Consider the following 21,153-nt stretch of genomic DNA (forward strand, 5'->3'; position numbering starts at 1 on the left):
GACTCGGATGGCATCTGTCTAACCCGTGGATGGAAATACAATCAATGAAGAGTAGTGATGGGAAGTGAAATAAAAGACTCCCGCACTGCGAGAATCTAGTCCTTCTAGTGATCCGTGCTGAAAAGTGCTCGGATAGAAAGCAAGTAATAAAAATGAGTGAAAATGCAGAAATTACGATTTCAGTTTCGCCGGAAAATATTGAAAAGGCCGAGAAGATAAAAGAAGAAGCTAATAATTGTTTTAAAAGTATGCTGATCTTCCTATTTTGAAATAATTAGGTGTATGAATTATGATGGAAGTAATTTCTGTATTGTTAAATATTGTAGGTCTTGGATTAATTGCCTTCATTAGTATACAGTTCTGTGTTAACATTTGTAGACCATTGAAGCAGCTTTTGCAAATAAAGTAGAAGGAGGTTTGTTGTTTTATATTACAGAAGAGTGAGTGGGAGCGTCGTTTCAAGGCACATTTGGTTCTTAGGTATTTATTGAAAGCGAAATGTTTCTCAGCGATTAGGGTAGCCTTCAGCATTTAGAACAGTTCTGTCAGAAAAGTCATTGTACCTATACCATTTGGGTTATGACGCCATATATATATAGTCTCTGGAAGGTGGTTACAAACTTTTTGGAGGAACGTGTTGTTTCCATTTTCAGGATAGAAGTGAAGTATGAAGGTGGAGGCAGTATGTTCCTCTGAAAGGCTGGTACCTACCTACCGGACTACAAGATGCATAACCTTGACAACTCTAACATTAATCTTCGTCGAGAAGAGCCAGATTCTCATGAATTCATTGTAGTTTTTATACTGCATGGGGTGCAAGATGTACATATATGAAGTAAGTGACTTTATTAGCCTAAAAAAGAAAGAAACTCAGACCACAACAAACTGGAGTGTAGTAAGTAAATTTGTTGGTTTTTGAAAATGTAGTTGAGACTCAAACTGCCATGTTATGCAGGATGGTGGTAATTTATAAATAAATGTCCTTGCACTTACACTTTTGTGAATAATGTTCATGAAGTCATGACAGCAATTTTACTTCTCCGCATCATTCATTTGTTGTGTTAGGAAGAATTCAAGCAGACTATTTAAGAACTGCTGTTAGAGGTTATTGTGTTTTCTGGTTCCAAGTTTTAGTGCAGTATGTTGTTTTTTTCTGCATGTGATTTTTGGCTTTGGTGAAAAGCATACAAAAAAGATTAAAGTCTGAGGTGTATTGTAGCAAACAGTTGTCATTAACATTTATTGTAGAAGTTCAGAACTCAGGTTGTCTGATATAATTTTCAGCATTTTGAAGAATCTGGAATAAAAATTATAAGATTTCACAATTTACATTCTATTTTATTTTTTTTTAACTGAAGAAATGATGCTGTCATATTAAAACTGTGATAATTATTTATTCAGGCGATAAATACATGGTAACTGGAACTGATGTGGGCTTCCATAAGTTAAGTGCGAGACTTTGGGCAACATGTACGTGATCAACTTGTGATGATTCCCTCTCAGCCTCATTTTTGGTTTGGGAATCAGTTAAATTGGCCCAGTATTCTGCTACTGCAGCATTGTGTCTCCCCATGTAAATATTCTCTCTCATATACACACACACACCATATAGCATGTGCATGTGTGTGTTTGGGAGGGGGGGGACTTGACAAAGCCTAATGACATGCTGCGTAAGAATGTACGCACATTTTTATGTATGTGGTCCTAGTGGATCATTTGTTGAACTGTAAAAAGAGGAATTGTTGGTGTTGGTATAGATGAACAAGCTTCAACTCTAATCTTGGTGTTACAGAACAAGAGTACAACAAGGCCATTGACCTGTACTCACAGGCAATAGAGCTCAACCCAACTGTTGCAGTATATTATGGCAACAGAAGCATCACCTACCTGAAAACCGAATGTTTTGGGTATGCACTGAATGATGCTACAAAAGCTATTGAACTAGACAAGACGTATGTGAAGGGATATTATCGGAGAGCTGGTGCCCACATGTCTTTGGGAAAATTCAAGCTTGCACTCCGGGACTATGAGGCCGTATGTATTGCTGCTACAAATTGTTCCCTTGTTCATTTAAGTTACATTCCTGCAATATTTAACTGCCCAGTGAGAAAGGTAGCATAATGCAGCTATGCTGTAAGCTCAAGTAGCCTAACCTTTTCTATATGTATAATATAAATATTAAAATATGTTTGCAGACATATTAAAGATAAGCAGCGGCACGCACACAGGGGGCCTGCACAGAATAATGCGTGAATGGCGCTGAAAGCAAGAAGTAGCCACTGCAGCACATGTAGACATAGAGCAGGTATCCCTGTGATTTAAATTTTAAATTAAAATTCTAAATCAAATCGACGAGTGTATGTTAACAGAAATTTTAAACATAACTGACAAAAGCAGCAAAGGTATTCTGGTATATCGGGACCATTTGAAACGCAGCAATGACAATTTAGAGAGTTGGTGTTTTTAAATTTTAAATTACGTGCAGTGTGACAGCTACGTAAGTGAAAATACACCTGATGATGGCCAGTTACGACCAAAACATGTAGTGTAAAAGAAGAAAGACAAAGAACTGCAAATAAATTGTTGCATTTACGATGGTATTTATATTATACATACAGAAGTGTAGAGTGCAACAGGATGCTTAAATATAATATAGCCTAACCATGATTAATGGTTTTTTGTATTTTGGAGGTACCCAGTTCAAATCTTGACCAAGAGATCAGCTAACATATTGAGATGGTTTCTCCTCAGTACTGTGGAGCCATTTGTAATGTGGAAAAATTTACATGAGCATTGCACTGTTTTTGCAGGTGATGAAAGCAAAGCCAAATGATATAGATGCCAAAATGAAATATACAGAATGCAATAAGATTGTGAAGCAGATGGCATTTGAGAGGGCAATACGTGTAGATGACACAAAGAAGAGTGTATCAGAATCCATAAACTTGGAGAATATGGGTAATTGCTGTGTGATACATTGTTGCACATTTGGATGTGTGTTGTTGTATACGTGTCCTATAATTTGTGTTTGTTTCAGCAATTGAGAAAGACTATAATGGCCCAAACTTGGAAGATGGGAAGGTGACACTGGAGTTTATGCAGCACCTCATAAAGACGTACAAGGAACAGGGCAAGCTTCATCGAAAGCATGCATACAAGGTGAGAACATCCTTCTTGATCCTTCAGGTGGTGCCTATTCAGAATGTTTTCCCATCAACATTTTGTTGGCAAATTTGTCTAAGCTGCCTGTTCAGCCCAGTACAGTGACGAGCCAGAATGCAACTGCCAATTTAAGTTTGCTTTTACAGCAGTCTAAACTTATAAAAGCTAGTTAGATAAAAGTACTGAATGCTCATTTTGTTTCAGATTCTACTGGATGTGAAACAGCTTTTCATGTCACAACCATCCTTAGTCGAAGTTACAGTTGCTGATGACAGTAAATTTACAGTTTGTGGTGACATTCACGGACAGTTTTATGATCTCATGAATATTTTTAATCTCAATGGTTTGCCGTCACCAACAAATCCCTATGTATCCTTTTGTTGCTATACTTTTGAAGCTCAGGTCTGGCTGTTCCTGTGCTGATGGATTCTAGTGCAAAAGACAAGATGTGAATTAGTGTTGCAAGTTCAAGCCATATTCATGAATTTGAAGTATGGAATGCAGTGAAGGACTCCAGTATGTGTTCAGAATATTTGTCTTGTTGCCACAGTGGTGACAAGTACTTCCTGCAGGCTGTATACGTCATGCTACAATGGCCTCCTGTGCCCATACCATAATGCTTGAATGTGTTTTGCAATGCTGCCATATGGCTGCTGGGTACCTGCAGAAATTTCTAGGGAATGTGTCTGACTTGTGGATACCATCATGTCAGAATCTGTGACATTTCACATGAATGTAAAATGACATGTCTCAAAATGGTATTGTGGGGCACAGAATATCAAAATAATTGTGTTGAGAGCCTCATCTAGAATTTCAGCTACTTTCCTTGTGAATCTGTTTGTGTACTTAAACTCATCCCATCCGATGCTGTATAACCTCTGCACCTAAACAGACAAATAAGTAAATATATATATATATATGTCAGTGATGAAATGGACAGACATAGGAGAAGCAGGAATGTCTTTTGTTAAATACAATTTCCTTAATCAGCTACAGCTATTTAATGGTGATTTTGTAGACCGAGGATCATTTTCAGTTGAATGTATTTTCACCTTATTTGGGTTCAAACTTCTGTACCCGGAACATTTCTTCATGTCTCGCGGTAACATCCTTGTGATATAATTGTGGTAGTGTTATTACTAGTGATTGTTTACCTGGCTGATCAGTGTGTGGTGTGGGTGACACTGACATGTAGCAGTATAGTAGTTTGTTATGTTATGTTTAGTTATGTGTGTATTGGTCTACTTACAGCCACACGCAACTGTTTAAAATCATGCTGGTCACATAATATGAATGAACTGCATGTTAAAATGTGGGTTCACTTTGTTCTAAACTATCTAGCCCTAAAAGATCTGTGTAATGCCATATAGTTAAATAGAAGTCCAAAAACATATCATAGGACCATATCACCCCCAGCTTCAGGGTCAAAATTTAAGTGAAACAGTGCATCAGCAGTAAGCACACAGCAAGCATAGCTTGTGGACCTCTACTGAACTGCAAGGTGTTACAGCTCGGACAGTCATGGCTGGTGTACCTCAAACCAAACACTGCAAACACAGTTATTATGAAGCACTTTTAGGTAGCAACTCTTTACTGCTTAATATTATTTTCAAAAAAAAAGTCGCGTATAATTACAGCCCAAATTACAAATAATAAAGCTTTCAGAACTAGTCATAAACTATTCGATTTCCAAGATGATTAAAGAGATATGTTGAGTAATCAATCATACATATCCTTCCAAGCAAGAGGACATGGTACAACTTATTGGAGCTGACAGTAATGTATTTGCAGAATAAATCTGTTGTTGTGCAGCTAATCACGCTACATACTGCACACTTCAAATGAAAGTTGTGTAACATAATGTCGTGTGTATTTCATTACTTTCATTTTCGGAAAAAAATGTCGCATATAATTACGACCCAAATTGCAAATAATGAAGCATTCAGAACCGGTCATAAACTACTCGATTTCCAAGATGATTAAAGAGATACGTTGAGTAATCACTCATACATATCCTTCCAAGCAAGAGGACATGGTGGAACTTATTGGAGCTGACCGTAATGTATTTGCAGAATAAATCTGTTGTTGTGCAGCTAATCACACTACATACTGCACACTTCAAATGAAAGTTGTGTAACATAATGTTGTGTGTATTTCATTATTTATACTAATTTTATGAGCAGTTTTGGGGAAAATGTTCAATCTGGCTACTGTATAGAGAAAGTATGATGGACTGTAGTTGACAGTTTCACATACTTTGCGGACAGAGTGTAGAATTTTAGTATATTAAAGCAAGGGGTACATATAGTAACTGCTGGGCGTTAAAGGGTTAAATTTAATAAAACCCATCTGATAGTTTTACAGTTGAAGCACCTTGAATAGATGGATGTAACCTGTTCACACAGAGAATCCAATATAAGATTTTTTCAGGCAACCACGAGAGCCACAGTATGAACCAGATGTATGGGTTTGATGGTGAGGTGAAGGCAAAGTACACTGCTCAGATGTCAGAACTCTTTGGTGAGGTGTTCAACTGGCTGCCATTGGCACACTGTCTTAACACCCGCGTCCTGGTCAGTATGATTTTGGGATGCATCGGCTGTGCTGTGTATATACTAATAGTTGTTTGTATATGATACTGACAGAGCTTGTGTTCCTTCAGGTTATGCATGGTGGGCTGTTCTCCAGGGATGATGTCACACTGGATGAGATCAGCAAGATCGATAGGAACAGGCAGCCACCAGAGGAAGGTATCATCAGCAAGTTTTCCCAACTATTTATATATCTTTTGTTTTGCTATATGTCCTACTTGCAGAGCATGCAAATTGCATAATATAGCTTTGTTCTTAATGTCACTAATCTGTCTTAGAACCATATGTTTCATTTTTGGCCTTTCCATGTGGCTTTGGCAGTATGACCTGCTGCTGATGCATTTCATATTTCTACTATTTACTGTGATCATATTTTTTTTTAACATGCTCTCTGATTTCTTCCAAAAGTTTTGGGTTGAAAGTTTAACCTTTAACGTCCAAAGTGCCCAGATCGGGCAAGTGATGAGTATGGTCATTGTGGCCTAAGTACTTCGATTTGGCCAGTTGAGCATTTAAACTCTGCCAGTGGATGCATGCGCACACGCCAGTAGTAGAAGCGCATGCACAATCCTAAATATTTATTTTTAAATGTAGTAATTACCAGACAGACTTCAGTAGAACTCTAATAGAGGAATTAAAATGATACCTAAGTGAACAACAACAAAAAGAGTATACGTATGAGTTATAAACAAACTCATCCACAATCCAGTACTTTTATTGAAGATTCTGCAGATTAATATGTTAAAAATATATAGTAAAATTAGATGTGCATACCGTTTTTGTTATCTGCTTGATGTATATATAGGCTGAAATGACACCACAGTATTCGATTTCACTATGAATGCACAGAAAACAGATCACACTCTGTATCTCAGCCACGATGAAACTGTCTGTTCACGACCATAGAAAGGCCAATAATCTCTTGCAGCTATAACGGAAGGTCTTAGCACTGAAGAAGGGACTCCTATAGCTTTTTCTTGAATAGCCATACTTTCATTCATCTGTCCTTTAGTCAAAAATTTGAAAATGTGAAGAGTTTAACAAAGCTGTGAAACTTGCCAGCAGAAGACCAAATGATTTTATTGCTTCCATCTGTTTTATGTATACGAAGGGGGACCCAAAAATAACCGGAACCAACCTGTTGCGCGCGCATGCTTTGTAGTTACGAGTTGTGCTGTTAGGTGGTGTTAGCTGGGTGTCTCCCGCGACTGTTAGTGAGCTGGCGTCAGTCTGAGTTAAGTGGTTTGTCTGTGGTGCTCTGTTGTGTGCGTTCCTGTTTCAACCCTTTGGCGATTAGTGAGATGGCCGACCAGAAGGAACAAAGAGTGTGCGTGAAATTTTGCTTTCTGTTAGGGAAAACTGCAGCCGAGACTGTTGGGATGCTTCGGCAAGCCTTTAATGATGATGCTTTGGGGAAATCACAGGTCTACGAGTGGTTTTCCCATTTCAAATCTGGCAACATGTCAACAGAAGACATGCCACGCCCCGGGCGTCCTTCGACAGGAAGAAATGACGAAAACATTGCCAAAATCAAACGTGCAATTGATGAAGATCGTCGAAAGACCATTGACCAACTTTCTGAGGAAACGAACATCTCATGGAGCACGGTCCAGCGAATTTTAACCGAAGGTTTGCACATGAGACGGGTGTCTGCAAAATTTGTTCCTCGCTTGCTCGGAGATGACCAAAGAGAAAACCGCGTGAATGTTTGCCGCGACTTGAAGAGTGAAGTGCAGAACGATCCAGAATTTCTTAAAAGAATTGTGACTGGCGATGAGTCTTGGTGCTATGGGTACAATCCAGAATCAAAGCAATCATCAAGCCAGTGGAAAACTCCAACTTCACCACGACCGAAGAAAGCGCGTCAAGTGCGATCCAATGTGAAAACAATGTTGATTTGTTTTTTTTTATGTGAATGGCATTGTCCACAAAGAGTTCGTTCCGCCAGGACAAACAGTGAACCAACATTTTTACCTGGATGTGTTACGAAGATTACGAGAGAGTGTGCGACGAAAACGGTCCGAAATGTGGAGAAATGGGAACTGGTTGCTTCACCACGACAATGCTCCAGCCCACACAGCTTTGACGGTCCGACAGTTTTTGACAAGCAACAACATGGTGATTGTGCCTCATCCACCTTACTCACCCGACCTGGCTCCGTCGGACTTTTTTTTGTTTCCACGGATGAAGAGAAGTCTGAAAGGAAAGCGATTCCGTGATGTGGATGAAGTCAAAGAAAACACGCTAAAGGCTTTGAACAGTATCCAGCCTCAAGAATTCCAGCACTGTTTTGAGCAGTGGCAAAAGCGTTGGGACAAGTGCATTAATGCACATGGACAATACTTTGAAGGGGACTAATATACAGTTCAATAAAAATGCAAAAATAAAAAATAACAAAAATAAATTCCGGTTATTTTTGGGTCCCCCCTCGTATGTCAAGTGTTACAAGTAGGACTGATTTTATAATGCAGAACAAGTCTGTGAAGAACTGGGAAACCATTTCTACAGTATGAATCAAAATTAAAAGAAAGAAATTGAAAATAAAATATAACTCTTCATATAAAAGTTTGCAAATCTTATGTTTTAATATGCGACACTGTTCTTTGCTGATACAAACCAAGTTAATTCCATCCATTTATCATAAAATTGTGTTAGATACAGCATTTTTAAACACAATGCTTAAAATTGTTTAAGCACCCTAGCAGGAACAGACATTTAAACACAGAGTAGCAACGGGCATTTAAACGTGCACCAGCAGTGGGCATTTAAATAAACTCTGGCCAGCTCAAGCTTACCACCATTTCAAAAGTCTGGCGTTTAAAGGTTAAGAGGTACAGGCTTTTAAGTTTAGAAGTCACTATAGTGCTGCCACTACATTTAAGCTATTCAGGCACTGATTTAGTACTTCATAGAAAGAAGATCACTTCATACTATGTATCTTATTCTGAACAATTATCCACAAACTCCCTCTTCCTGTATTTCTGTAAGAACTCCCTGTCCCAGCCAAACTTGGAGGAATGTTTTATCAGGAAACCCTGCCCCTACACCAACTTAAACCAATTTAATAAATTTTACCATTGGTCTCCTGACTCTTGGCTTGTTTCAGTCTAGGTAGAGAATATCAAATCTTTTCATTTCTCGTAACTACCCTACTTTATTCCAAGTTGAAGACATAATGGGGACCATACTGTATATAAACCTGTGTTCCAGTTCGCTCTAGGTCATCCATGTAGCCAAGCCTCTCTTCATTACTCTTAAAGTATTTCTTATGATTTCTGTAATTAAAATTGCCAGTTAATTGTATCACAGAAACTGCTTCCTATCTATCTCTACAGTGGTTTTGCTGTTCTAAGATCAGAAAGACCGGGCATTTCGTGTGATAAACTTGACTTGTGAAGTTAGTTAGTTAGTTATTGGAGAGGGTGGGTTTCCCCATGCACTAGACCAGTATTGGTCCATTGTGCTTCCCTCTATGATATTCTACCATTCTCTATACCCTACCAATACTGGTGCTTACCATCAGTCCCGACCAAGCCAGTGAGTTCGGCCTCTACTGGCTTAGCGGTATCTATAATGCTTCCCCCATCTATCAGGGGCGTTAGAGACTACTGTTGGGCGGGAAATGTCCTTGAATTTGGCTCGGTGACCTCCTTAGGAGATATGAGGTTCTTTTACGTGCCGTAAAGCTACGACACGGGACCCACGGCTTAAAGTCCCTCCCGGAGGACTTGTTCCCTGAATTTTTCCGCCCTTAAAAATTCCACGACCTCCACCGGGTTTGAACCCACGTACTATGAGTCATGAGATGGGAACGTTACCCCTAGACTATGGAGGCCGCTTACTTGACTTGTAAAACTCAGTCAGCTGAGATGCTACACACAGTTTTCTTGTGCTCACACTATGAGAACATGACATCACAATTTCAAAAGGCACCTCTTGGATAAAGAAAGGATCAAAAGTTTGACCCCACCAAGCAGTGTATACAAACAAGCAAGGTTGATCAATGGCCCAGTTAGATAGGGGTATTTGATTAGAGCAACACAGATGACAGTTCTGACAAGTTGATTCCAACCCCATTTGCACCATGATGGGTGACAAATTAGGGACAGCTGATAGGTACGACAAACAGTAGCATATGTAAGTTCATTGGTGACATGATTGGCAAAAGACAAGATGTTGGACCCCTAATAAATAAAAAGTCATCTCCACACAATGTTTTCATATTGTATTTTGCAGCAGTTGTTGTAGAGGAGTTCAGTCAACGCTGTGAGCAGTGCTTGCTTACTTTTCATTGATGATGGACTATGTCCAGTGCCTGATGTCACTGAATATGAAATGTGTCTGTTTTTAGCAGTCATTGTTCAAATTGGACTTGGCTTACATGGCAACCTGAAAGATTATTGGTTAACCATTGAACAGTTGTTTCACCTTTTTGTGGCAAACAATAAGATAAGACAAATTCTGTCACATTCTTAGATTTCTCCACTTCTCAAACAGTGACGGTGCTCGACGCAATAATGACTTGAACTATTAGAAAGACTGTGTGAAAACTAAAACATTTTCAACTTTCTAAACAATGCAAAGCAAGAATATTATGCCCCTTCTGAACATCTGGCAACAGGCGAAGTTACTTATCAAGTTGAGCATAATTTTCAAATGTTACATATCCAAGGAACACACATGTTTCAAAATAAAAATGTATTTATAAACTATGTGACAGGTCTGCTTCCCTATTCAGAATAGTCTAAAATAAGGAGATGCTTTATTACCGTCATGTTTCAACTTTGATTTACTAAAAAGATCAAAGAAATCCTGGTGGGATGCATCGACTTCTGGTGTAGGCTGATGATATAAATACCACAAGGAAAAACTGGAGGCCTAAGAGGCCCAAGTAAGGAGGCTGTTCTGGATGTAAGCACAGAAGAATGTGTATATGTTGATGTCTTGTCACCAGAATGTATGACAAAACCATGACATGACAGCTAAACAGATCCTATGAAAATGTGTCAAGAGTTCAGATAAGTGGGAATAACTGTAACATTGAAAATTTGATTAATGAGTAAGTTGAGAGCAAACTCTGTTCAGAAACTTCTGTATTCTCACCAGTTGTGTAAAAATATAAAGATTAAAATATACAAAGCTGTAATTTTGCCTGTAGTTGTGACTGAGTCCAAAACTTGGTCTCTTGCATTATGGGATGAACATAGATCAAAGGTGTCTGAGGACAGGGTGCTGAGGAGGATCTTTGGACCCAAGAGGGATAAAATAGTCAGAGGCTGGAAAAAACTGTATGGTGAGGAGCTTCGTAACTTGTATTCTCCGCCAAAATGTAATTAGATTGATCAAGTGAAGGAGGATGAGTTGGGCAGGAATGAAGTACGCACATGGGAGCATTGTGGAGTTTGTATAGAGTTTTAGTATGAAAACCTGAAAGGCACCATTAGTAAGACCTAGATATAGATGGGAGGGTAATACTATAATGAATGTATGGACTGTATTCATCTGGCCCATTATAGAGACCACTGGTAGGCTCTTGTGAACATGAGAATTAACCTTTTGAGTGCCATAAAATGCTGCACATTTCATGAGTGGGTGAACAACTTCTCAAGAACATCTTGGCTCCATGGCTGTAATTGTGACATATCTGGCTACACATGTGATATGAAGGTCTACTTAGGAAAGGACAGGACATGTATGACGGCAGATGTGATAGCAACACACGCAGCTGTGAAATGACTGACAGAAGTGGAAAGACATGGACATAATGTACATGGACTTTTTGTCACCTGTCTTACTTAGTTTTATAACAGAAAAGAAAATATTTCATTCTTGGGCAGTTAGACGCCACAGAAAGGGATTGCCACAGAGCTCTGCTTACTGTCTGCTTCTGCTTGACATACCCTTTGTCCTTGAGGATGGTGGCACATGAACTGACTATATATATGGTGTCACATCACAGAAGGTATATGTCAGTAGACTTCTACTAGACCAGTGTTTCTCATCCACCGGGCCCCGGCCCTGTACTGGGCCCTAGCATCAATTATGCCAGGCCCTTGTCTTATAGAAAAAAGAATTTACCAGGCCACGGTCTGACAAAGGTTGACAATTCCTGTAGTAGACTAGTCCCAGAAGACAGGAGCAGCCTTAAAGATTATTTTGCATGTTTTCTGCAAGGCACTCCAGAGTAATACCAAGATAAGCAGTTCACCGTTAGCCAGGGTATCTTCAAATACAATTTGAGGACCAAAATACAGTTAGGAAGGCTCTTAAAGGCTAATGAATATGGAAAATTTAGTGGAATGAATGAATACTGGCAGGGAAACTGAAATGCTCAAGTGAAACCCTCAGGACCGAGGGTTGAATGTATGATGATAAGGTCACTCATTAGCATGATTTGAACGAGATCAAGCCTGGGTTGCCATGATGGGAAGCTGGCACTTAACTGCTTGAGCTGTAGCATGGTATCATTTGTCCTGATGTGCAGTGATGTTATTCCAGATGTCACCATCTACACACATACGTGGTCTGACAATAAAATTTGCGAATTAATCGCAGTAAAAATGCTACATACCTCACTGCTGAATACCACTGTGGTTGCATTCAAAGTACTCCCCTTAGGAAGCTGTGCACCAATGTCAGCACCTAATCCCCCCTTTGAAACAATTTTGGAACTGGTTTTGTGGAATGACCTTCAGAGCTGCTGTCATATTACTCTTGATGTCATCAAAATTTCTTTTTGTTTTCAATATTTCCTTTGTCTTCAGGAACAGAAAAAAGTCATTGGGGGCTAGATCCATTGAATAGGGAGGGTGTTTCTGCACAGTTATTTCTTTACTTGCTAAAAATTCCCTCACAGACAGGGCCGTGTGAGCAGGTCCTTTGGCACCATTTTTGCGCTCACCTTCCTCATGTCAAGATCTTCAGTTAAGATTTTCCTAACTGTTTCTCTGTCAATGTTTGCATGCTCTGCTATGCTTCTGACAGTCAGCCGACAATTTTTACACACAATTTGATGAACTTTTGCAATGGTTTCTTCAATATATGACATAAACTCTGTTCTAAGTGCAACAATTTATTGTAGTTCTTTCATCTTGCTTTCTTCTACACTACATGTTTCGGCCGCAAATGGCCATCATCAGGTGTATACTCTCACGTAGCTGCTACACTCCACGTAGTTTAAAATTTAAAAAACACTAGTCTTCCCAATTGTTCATTTCGCCATTGCTAACAGGTTTCGATATATCGGAATCTTCCCCACTGATATTTGTCAGATATGTACAAAATCTTTGTTAACCTACACACGTCAATTTGATTTTCAAAAACTGGCACTTTTAAAATCTTCAATTCCAATTTTAAAAATTTCTTTAAATTTTTTTTCAAATTTTAAAATTTAAAATTCTCAGGGTTGCCCACTCTATGTCTATAGTGCTGCAGTGGGTACTTCTTGTTTTCAGCACTGCAGGTATTATTCTGTGTAGGCTCCCTGTGTGCGTGCCGCTGCTTGTCTTTAATACATGTGTTTCTTCAATTCCTCTTGTTGCTGACCATCCTGATCTCTCTTCGTCAGTGACACTTTCTCTTCCCCGAGACACATGTGTCACCCACTTATAAACTGCTGTTTTCTTCATAGCATTATCCCTGTAAACTTGCACTCACATCTCTCTGATTTTGCTTCCACTCTTGCCAAGTTTAACAAGATATTTAATGTTCATTCCAACATTGTCACAATGGCACACCAAAACACACTGAGACAAAAATAGATGCCACTCTGAAAGAGCCATAGATTAACAGCAACACAGCTGTGAAATGCTGATATGCGTCATCAAGCCATACTAAGGTGTCTGTCCACAGCTGCCATGGCAAGCGCATGGTGTCAAGTTCGCAAACTTTGTCAGACCTCGTAAATGTTCTTTTTTTCCGCACACAAACAGAATTACCAAAATACTTTGCAGCCTGTAGCCTTTTAATTTGCACAAAAGTCATTTCAGTTTAATGTGGAAGGACTCCACTGCACAGCCTGTTTGTGTACGGTGAACAGTATGTAACAACATTTTGCAGTACAGTTTCCAGATGCAGTTTTTCAGTTTTAACTTCATTGGCTTTGATTTTAATTTAATACAGATACCGTTACAAAACCTAATTTTATTCGCCATATTAAGGAAACATCTGAAATAAAAGTTATCTATAAAAGATATACTTTTTATATTCTGTATGAATTGGCACCTGATGGCTTAGTTGGTTGAGTCACTATGCTAAAAGCCAGAAGGTCGCGGGTTCAAGACCCGATGAGGTCATTGGATTATTTTCAGATGACCTAATCCTTCCAGCCGCACTTAGGCTCTGGGGTTGACTCAGCCTCTTAACAGAAATGAGTACCAGGAATATTCTTGGGGGTAAAGAGCAGCAGGCGCGTAGGGCTGACAACCTTGCCGCCATCTATGAGCCGATTGTCTAGAAAATATGGGAACCTCAACATCTCACAACCCTATGGGCCTCCACGGCCTGTTACAGGGATGCCTTTACTTTTCTTGTAATGATCCATTCTTTTAAGAAAAATAATCAAGGTGGAATTGTAGCTTTGATTACAGAGTCCCCAGTACCAAAGTTAATCAGAATCCATTGAAAAGTTCTATAAATGAAAGTATCTGTCAGCTCCACATTGTGTGTTCCACTTTATATCTGTACAAAGAATCACAAAAACTGGACCTAAATTGAATTGGTAATGGCATTTCCTCCATATAGGATGTTGTGGGGACCCAGCACCTACATGAACTTGTGTTGTAGGGCTGATGTGTGAACTTCTGTGGTCAGACCCTCAGCCACAGGTTGGACGGGCACCCAGCAAACGTGGTGTTGGTGTTCAGTTTGGTCCTGATGTCACCAAGAAATTCCTAGAATTGAACTCTTTGGACTACATTATAAGAAGTCATGAAGTGAAGAATGAAGGGTATGAAGTGGCTCATGATGGCAAGTGCATCACTGTCTTCTCTGCACCGAACTACTGGTGAGTGTAAGAAGCTGAATGGGTGGGCCCCAGGGACATGGGAAGGAAATTTCTTATTGTTGGTGCCCACACTTGAACCCCAGCATATATTGACTAACTCAGGTTTAATATGGACTGAATCAGTTTCCTTTAGTGTACTGGGACTACAGTGGATCCTTTTTGAGAAGTTTTCCAAGGGACCAAGAAATATAAAACTTCTTATGCAGGAAAATATCTTGAAAGGTAGGGGCCTGGGTTTTTGCCTGCCATTTTCCTTTCAGAACATGTTTTTTTGTCTGTACATACTGGTAGAGACCTCAGATGGTTGAGGAACCTTGGCTTCTGTGACTTCAGCTACTAGCATCTTATCAGATCCATCCAATTTTTCACATAAAAGCAGTAATTTTTTGTTCACTCATCTTGCCTCCATGACAGTTTTCACCTTTAAAAGCACATGATTTGTTTGGTAGTAGGTTGAAAAACAAACTATCCTCAGCTACAGTAAATATATCCTATAGATAGTATTCACTTGGATATTATGGAAGCACTCCCATCTTCTGGGCATTTACTTCCTCTTAAGCTTTTGGAATCCCTGTTCATGGTTCTGTAGCTGAGTGCTGTACTTTATCTGAATTGATTGGTCCATCCATTTAAAGGTGTGTTTCTTGTTCATGTTCATTTATTTGAAATTCAAGCAGATCCAGATACAGGTTGAGAAGTTTATTCACAAACCATTGGATATAGAATGAATCACATATCAGAAGAAATGTTCCAATTAATCATTGGAACAAGTCTAGACGACATAATGTAAAACATACACAACACAGACACAGAACACAAATAAACATGAATACAAAAAATGGAATGCAAATGAAGAATGTGTTAACCATTCATACAATAAAATTCCTCCAGTTTGTAAAAACAGTGCAACACCAGATATCTTCTTAAGGAATGCTTAAAAATTTTAGGCATCTGTACTAGCTCTTCTGTTCAAACCACTAGGAGCACTGATTCCATCTTCCCATATTTAGAAGTTTTTACCTTTTTTCTCCCTGGCTGAGTAATTTACATGTTGCTGAAGTATGGGTTTCCTTGTTCATATTATTATTTATTTGGCTTTGACAGTGCATCCTAAGCAGTTCCACAATGTTTGTGTGTCATGTAGCTAAGCATCCACCTTCTCAGATTTCTCAGAAATGGATATTGCCTTATGTTTTTTTGTAGGAATGCATACAGCTGCATGTAATACATAAGTCTGTGTATGTCCATCGTGATCGCTGTAAAACAGCCATTTTTGAGCCACAACCTTCCTTAGAAGATTCTGCCAGATTTATCTTAAATTAAAGTATCAGGTTTCCAATTCTTTGGATTTTGCACCAGTTCTTTTTTACAGGTTGTCAGCCTCACATCCATCTCCCCAACCTGGAGGACCTGTTTATGTTCATGCTTAATCATATTCAACACACATGTTCACCATACCTAACCTTGCACACAAAGATTATGTCACCAGCTAGACAGAAATCAGAATGTCACTGCTAATTCTGTCTGACTTGTACTGACTGCTGAATCCTACCAAGTGCTGGAGCATGTTTGAGTTATGTGAGCATCTACTTGTATCTCATTTATTTTTGCATATACGTAGCTGATTCCAAAAGTAAGGTCTCCAAAGCGCTGGGTAATTTTTCGTGCGGCTGTTGGCAACCCTGTTGCATTCGTTGCTTCCCCCACTCCCCCCAATACCACCAAGCATGCGCGCACGTAGCTAGGACGCTCAGTCTTGGCACAGTTGCCGTTAGAAATGGAGCTCCCGATTACTAAAACCGCGAAGTGTGAGATTCGCGCAGTTATTCGGTTTTTGAACGCAAAAGGGACTAAACCAATTGAAATTCATCGTCAATTGGTGGAAGTGTATGGCGAGTCGTGTGTGGACATAAAGAATGTCTGCAAGTGGTGTAGGGAGTTTGAATCTGGTCGTACTGCAATACACGACGAAAAAAGAACTGGGAGACCATCAATTTCTGACGAGACAGTCGCGAAGATTGAGCGAGTCATGCGTCAGGATAGGCGCATCACACTCGATGATCTCTGCATTTCGGTTCCCGAGGTTTCCCGAACCACCATTTATCGGGTTTTGACAGAGAAGTTGAATTATCGGAAGGTGTGCGCAAGATGGGTCCCGCGAATGCTCACGGAAGACCACAAACGGCAGAGAGTTGACTCTTCCCGTGAATTTCTTCGCCGCTATGCTGACGAAAAGGACAACTTCTTGAATTCAATTGTCACAGGCGACGAAACCTGGGCGTACCACTTCACACCTGAGACAAAACAACAATCACGTCAGTGGCGGCATTCCTCTTCGCCTAAGCCTCGAAAATTCAAGCAAACACAGTCTGCCGGTAAAGTCATGGCAACTGTGTTTTGGGATCGAAACGGGGTATTGTTGGTTGACTTTATGGAAACTGGGACCACAATAAACGCTGAGAGATATTGTGAGACACTGAGAAAACTCAGGCGGGCGATTCAGAACCGGAGAAGAGGGATGTTGAGCAAGGGCGTAAGCATTCTCCACGATAACGCTCACCCCCATGCTGCCCGACAAACCGTCGCTCAACTGCAACAGTTTGGATGGAACATCACCCATCCACCCTATAGTCCGGACTTGGCGCCCAGTGACTACCATCTCTTTCCAAAGTTGAAAGAACATTTGTCTGGAAAGCGCTTCAACAACGACGATGAGGTGAAAGCTGAGGTTCGAAGTTTCCTGAACAGCATGGAGGTGAACTGGTATGACATGGGCATACAAAAACTGCCACTGCGCCTACAAAAATGCATCGACCGAAATGGCAATTATGTAGAGAAATGAGTACATGTTCAAGATTCAACTGATATATCCAAAATTGAAAATAAATGTTTATTTTATATTTTCAAACATAGGAGACCTTACTTTTGGAATTACCCTCGTACATAATATAATCTTACAGAAATGTATTAAAATTGCTCTTTGTAGGCAAGATATCTTTTATGTGGGAATCATTTTAAGCAGTTGGTTCTCATTCTTATAGTTTTACTTTTGGGTCTAACATGTCACCTCCAATCATGCAGAGCCCAACTATGTATCGTTGGGGCATTGACAGCCTGTAAGCAGTCCTGTTACCCATATACATTGTTTGATGTCCAAAACCAGTAAATCTGCAGAGACAGATTTTGTGAGGCCCTTCAGTGAAGAGCTTTTGAGTGCCTCGGGTCACGTGGTAGCATAGTTGGTTGAGGCACTATGTTACAAGCCGGAAGGTCGCAGGATCAAATCCCGATGAGGTATGAGTATGAGTATGAGGGGTGAGCCATAAAACTGGCCCTAGCACTGGGACCTTCAATGATCTATTGTGCTTACACCCTGATGAGGTGGATTTTTTCAATTTACCAAATCCTTCCAGCTGCACCATGGCACTGGGGTTGACACAGCCTCTAACAGAATGAGTTCCAGGAATATTCTTGGGGGTAAAGGGTGGCTGGCATGTAAGGCTGACAGCCTTACCACCATCTATGAGCCGACTGTCTAGGAAATGTGCGAACCTCAACATCTCACAACCCCATGGGCCTCCACAGCCTGTTATTACAGGGATACCTTTACTTACTTTACTTTTTACGTACCCAGTATTTGAAATGCTTCTTCCTGTTCAGCTACTGCTTAAGCTTACCAAAACATTTGTGGGCACAGATTAGTTTTTCAAATGTACTGTAAACTTCACTTGAATATGAAGAAAGCAGTCTTCTGGGATGTGGCGCCATGTATGAAGGGGGACCCAAAAATAACCGGAAACGACCTGTTGCGTGCGCATGCTTTGTAGTTACGAGTTGTGCTGCTAGGTGGTGTTAGCTGGGGGTCTCCCGCAACTGTTAGTGAGCTGGCGTCAGTCTGAGTTAAGTGGTTTGTCTGTGGTGCTCTGTTGTGTGCGTTCCTGATTCAACCCTTTGGCGATTAGTGAGATGGCCGACCAGAAGGAACAAAGAGTGTGCGTGAAATTGATGAAGATCGTCGAAAGACCATTGACCAACTTTCTGAGGAAACGAACATCTCATGGAGCACGGTCCAGCGAATTTTAACCGAAGGTTTGCACATGAGACGGGTGTCTGCAAAATTTGTTCCTTGCTTGCTCGGAGATGACCAAAGAGAAAACCGCGTGAATGTTTGCTGCGACTTGAAGAGTGAAGTGCAGTTTTCCCTAACAGAAAGCAAAATTTCACGCACACTCTTTGTTCCTTCTGGTCAGCCATCTCATTAATCGCCGAAGGGTTGAAACAGGAACGCACACAACAGAGCACCACAGACAAACCACTTAACTCAGACTGACGCCAGCTCACTAACAGTCGCGGGAGACCCCCAGCTAACACCACCTAGCAGCACAACTCATAACTACAAAGCATGCGTGCGCAACAGGTCGTTTCCAGTTATTTTTGGGTCCCCCCTCGTAGATATTGTGTTGACCAACGTGTCAGAGGAACGTATCACCTCTATCTTCAGGGTAGAATATAATTAAATGGTAGTGCCAGTTGACAGTTTTGTGGAAAGTTATGCAATAAAGAAAATGTGATGTTGTCTGGGAGCCAAATACATTTAATTTTCATCTTATCTGTCTGTCGTATCCACGGTATGGTCTTGTTACAGACAGCTGATGAGAAGGTAGTTTGGAATAATGCTAAGAACCGCTAGCTTGTTTAAACTCTGGAAACGCATCTCATCATTCTTGTTTCATCTTTCAAGAATATTGGGTCTGATATTCTTCTTACCTTTTGCTTTGTATGGCTGTGAAACTTAGTCTCTCTGTCGTACAGAAGTAGAGATTGTCAACCCATGAGTCATGGTCATGACAGAAAATGGGGTTCTGAATGATACCTGATGGGTGGTAGGATCTTTGCGTTATTGAATGGAGTGATGGATCTGTTTTTTCTAATAGATTTATGGAGGAGGTGAATATTTCTCAGCTGTTTGGGGGAAAACTGTAACATGGAGTCAGTTAAGAGTTTATAGATGCTGTCTGGAGGAGGCTTGCTGCTCTATGTTCCAGAGCACTCCAGTGTTCTAATGTTACTACTGTTTCAGTGACACAATGGGCAACAAGGGAGCATTCATTGTGTTGACAGGCAAGGACATGCAGCCCCAGTACACGACATATGAAGCGGTGGTGAGTTAACACTGATGTCACTCTCCATATTGCATAGGCTGGCTGACTTATTTCAAACTTGAACTGACCCTCAAAATGCAAACTGTTCCGCACAGCACATCCCTCGTCATTATCACATTGGCCTTTTCTAGTTCTATGTGGGTTTCCATTGTTTTACAGAGTCCATACAACCATCCTTATTTTACTCTGTAACTATTTAGCCGTTTTCCTCACCTTTGTACTTTTTAACCCTTCACCTGTTCCATTTGGGATACCTGGAGTGCACTGGTGTCAGCCCAGTTTTATCTGGGTATTTTTATATTTTAAATGTTTTTACTATGATTTATGATGTAACTGGCAGAGTGCTTTTAATTATACTGTGTTCTAGTGCCTGAAGAGAATCAAAGGGCTAATCCCATCACATCTTGTTCAATCCTCAGTCATTTCTCTGTCTCTGTGCTGCTTGCTGTCATGTGAATTATGGGAAAATTCATAATTTCTCTGTGACATCAAGTCTATTAGCAGAACTTAAAGTCAGCCATGTTCACTTATATTTTACTTTCTTAGTAGCATTAAGTGATTTTGAGACGAGGGTTATGATGTCATACCATATAAGAGCCTAGCAGTTGGTTAGTATAACTGATAAGCCGGTTTTCTTGAGTGAGGACTGACTATACTCTGAAATATTGTGTGTACAAAGATAAATACAGTGACAGTACTGCTAACTTAGAGAAATTAAAACTAATGGCAGCCATCTTTGAGCACATAAGAGAACTTTGCGTCTGAAACCTGATCCTCAGAAAAGGCAGAAGGGAAGATAGGATGTAGCACTGGAACCCACAATCTTAGAAAGATGTGTGTGATTAAGTCCTTAACAGTAAGCTGAGCTTCAGGATGGATACATGTGGATGAACTCTTCAGTTTACACATTTCATTTTACTAGACCGCCTCTGGTCTAGTGGTCACAGTTCCTGGCTACATATCCAGAGGTCTGGGTTCGATTCCTGGCACTACCAGATTTTCTGAGAAGTAGTGGGTCTGGAACGGGGTCCACTCAGCCTCATGTGGATAATTGAGGAGCTTTTTCAAGGAAATAGCGGCGCCAGTCTAGAAAACCGAAATTGACGGTCATGGGGATTCATTGCACTGACCACACAACACCCTCTATCTGAAGTTGGCACTAACTTCACTGACAACCAGCAGTTGCTCAGTCGGTATAGTTTGCTTGTGAACTGAAACCATGGATTTTTGTTTT

At 40.2% G+C, this 21,153-nt stretch overlaps 1 protein-coding gene across 3 annotated transcripts in view; it reads left to right on the plus strand.

The window, feature by feature from the left end:
• Nucleotides 1–64: 64 nt before the first annotated feature.
• The window catches only part of LOC111863098 (serine/threonine-protein phosphatase 5), a 22,898-nt gene continuing 1,809 nt past the window's right edge, over nucleotides 65–21,153 (plus strand). For 2 of the 3 annotated variants that reach the window (XM_023849125.2, XM_023849124.2), the window contains exons 1-10: nucleotides 66–246; nucleotides 1,793–2,034; nucleotides 2,811–2,958; nucleotides 3,038–3,159; nucleotides 3,367–3,531; nucleotides 4,159–4,264; nucleotides 5,593–5,735; nucleotides 5,825–5,912; nucleotides 14,538–14,757; nucleotides 19,838–19,919. In XM_023849125.2, coding sequence (XP_023704893.1) covers nucleotides 153–246; nucleotides 1,793–2,034; nucleotides 2,811–2,958; nucleotides 3,038–3,159; nucleotides 3,367–3,531; nucleotides 4,159–4,264; nucleotides 5,593–5,735; nucleotides 5,825–5,912; nucleotides 14,538–14,757; nucleotides 19,838–19,919 — 1,410 coding nt within the window. In that variant the 5' untranslated portion in view covers nucleotides 66–152. Of the gene's footprint in view, nucleotides 247–1,792; nucleotides 2,035–2,810; nucleotides 2,959–3,037; nucleotides 3,160–3,366; nucleotides 3,532–4,158; nucleotides 4,265–5,592; nucleotides 5,736–5,824; nucleotides 5,913–14,537; nucleotides 14,758–16,129; nucleotides 16,336–19,837; nucleotides 19,920–21,153 lie in introns of those variants that run through there. The other variant, XR_004512871.1, reaches the window with a different exon arrangement.

Source organism: Cryptotermes secundus, unplaced genomic scaffold, assembly GCF_002891405.2.
Source record: "Cryptotermes secundus unplaced genomic scaffold, Csec_1.0 scaffold1777, whole genome shotgun sequence".
NCBI lineage: Eukaryota > Metazoa > Arthropoda > Insecta > Blattodea > Kalotermitidae > Cryptotermes > Cryptotermes secundus.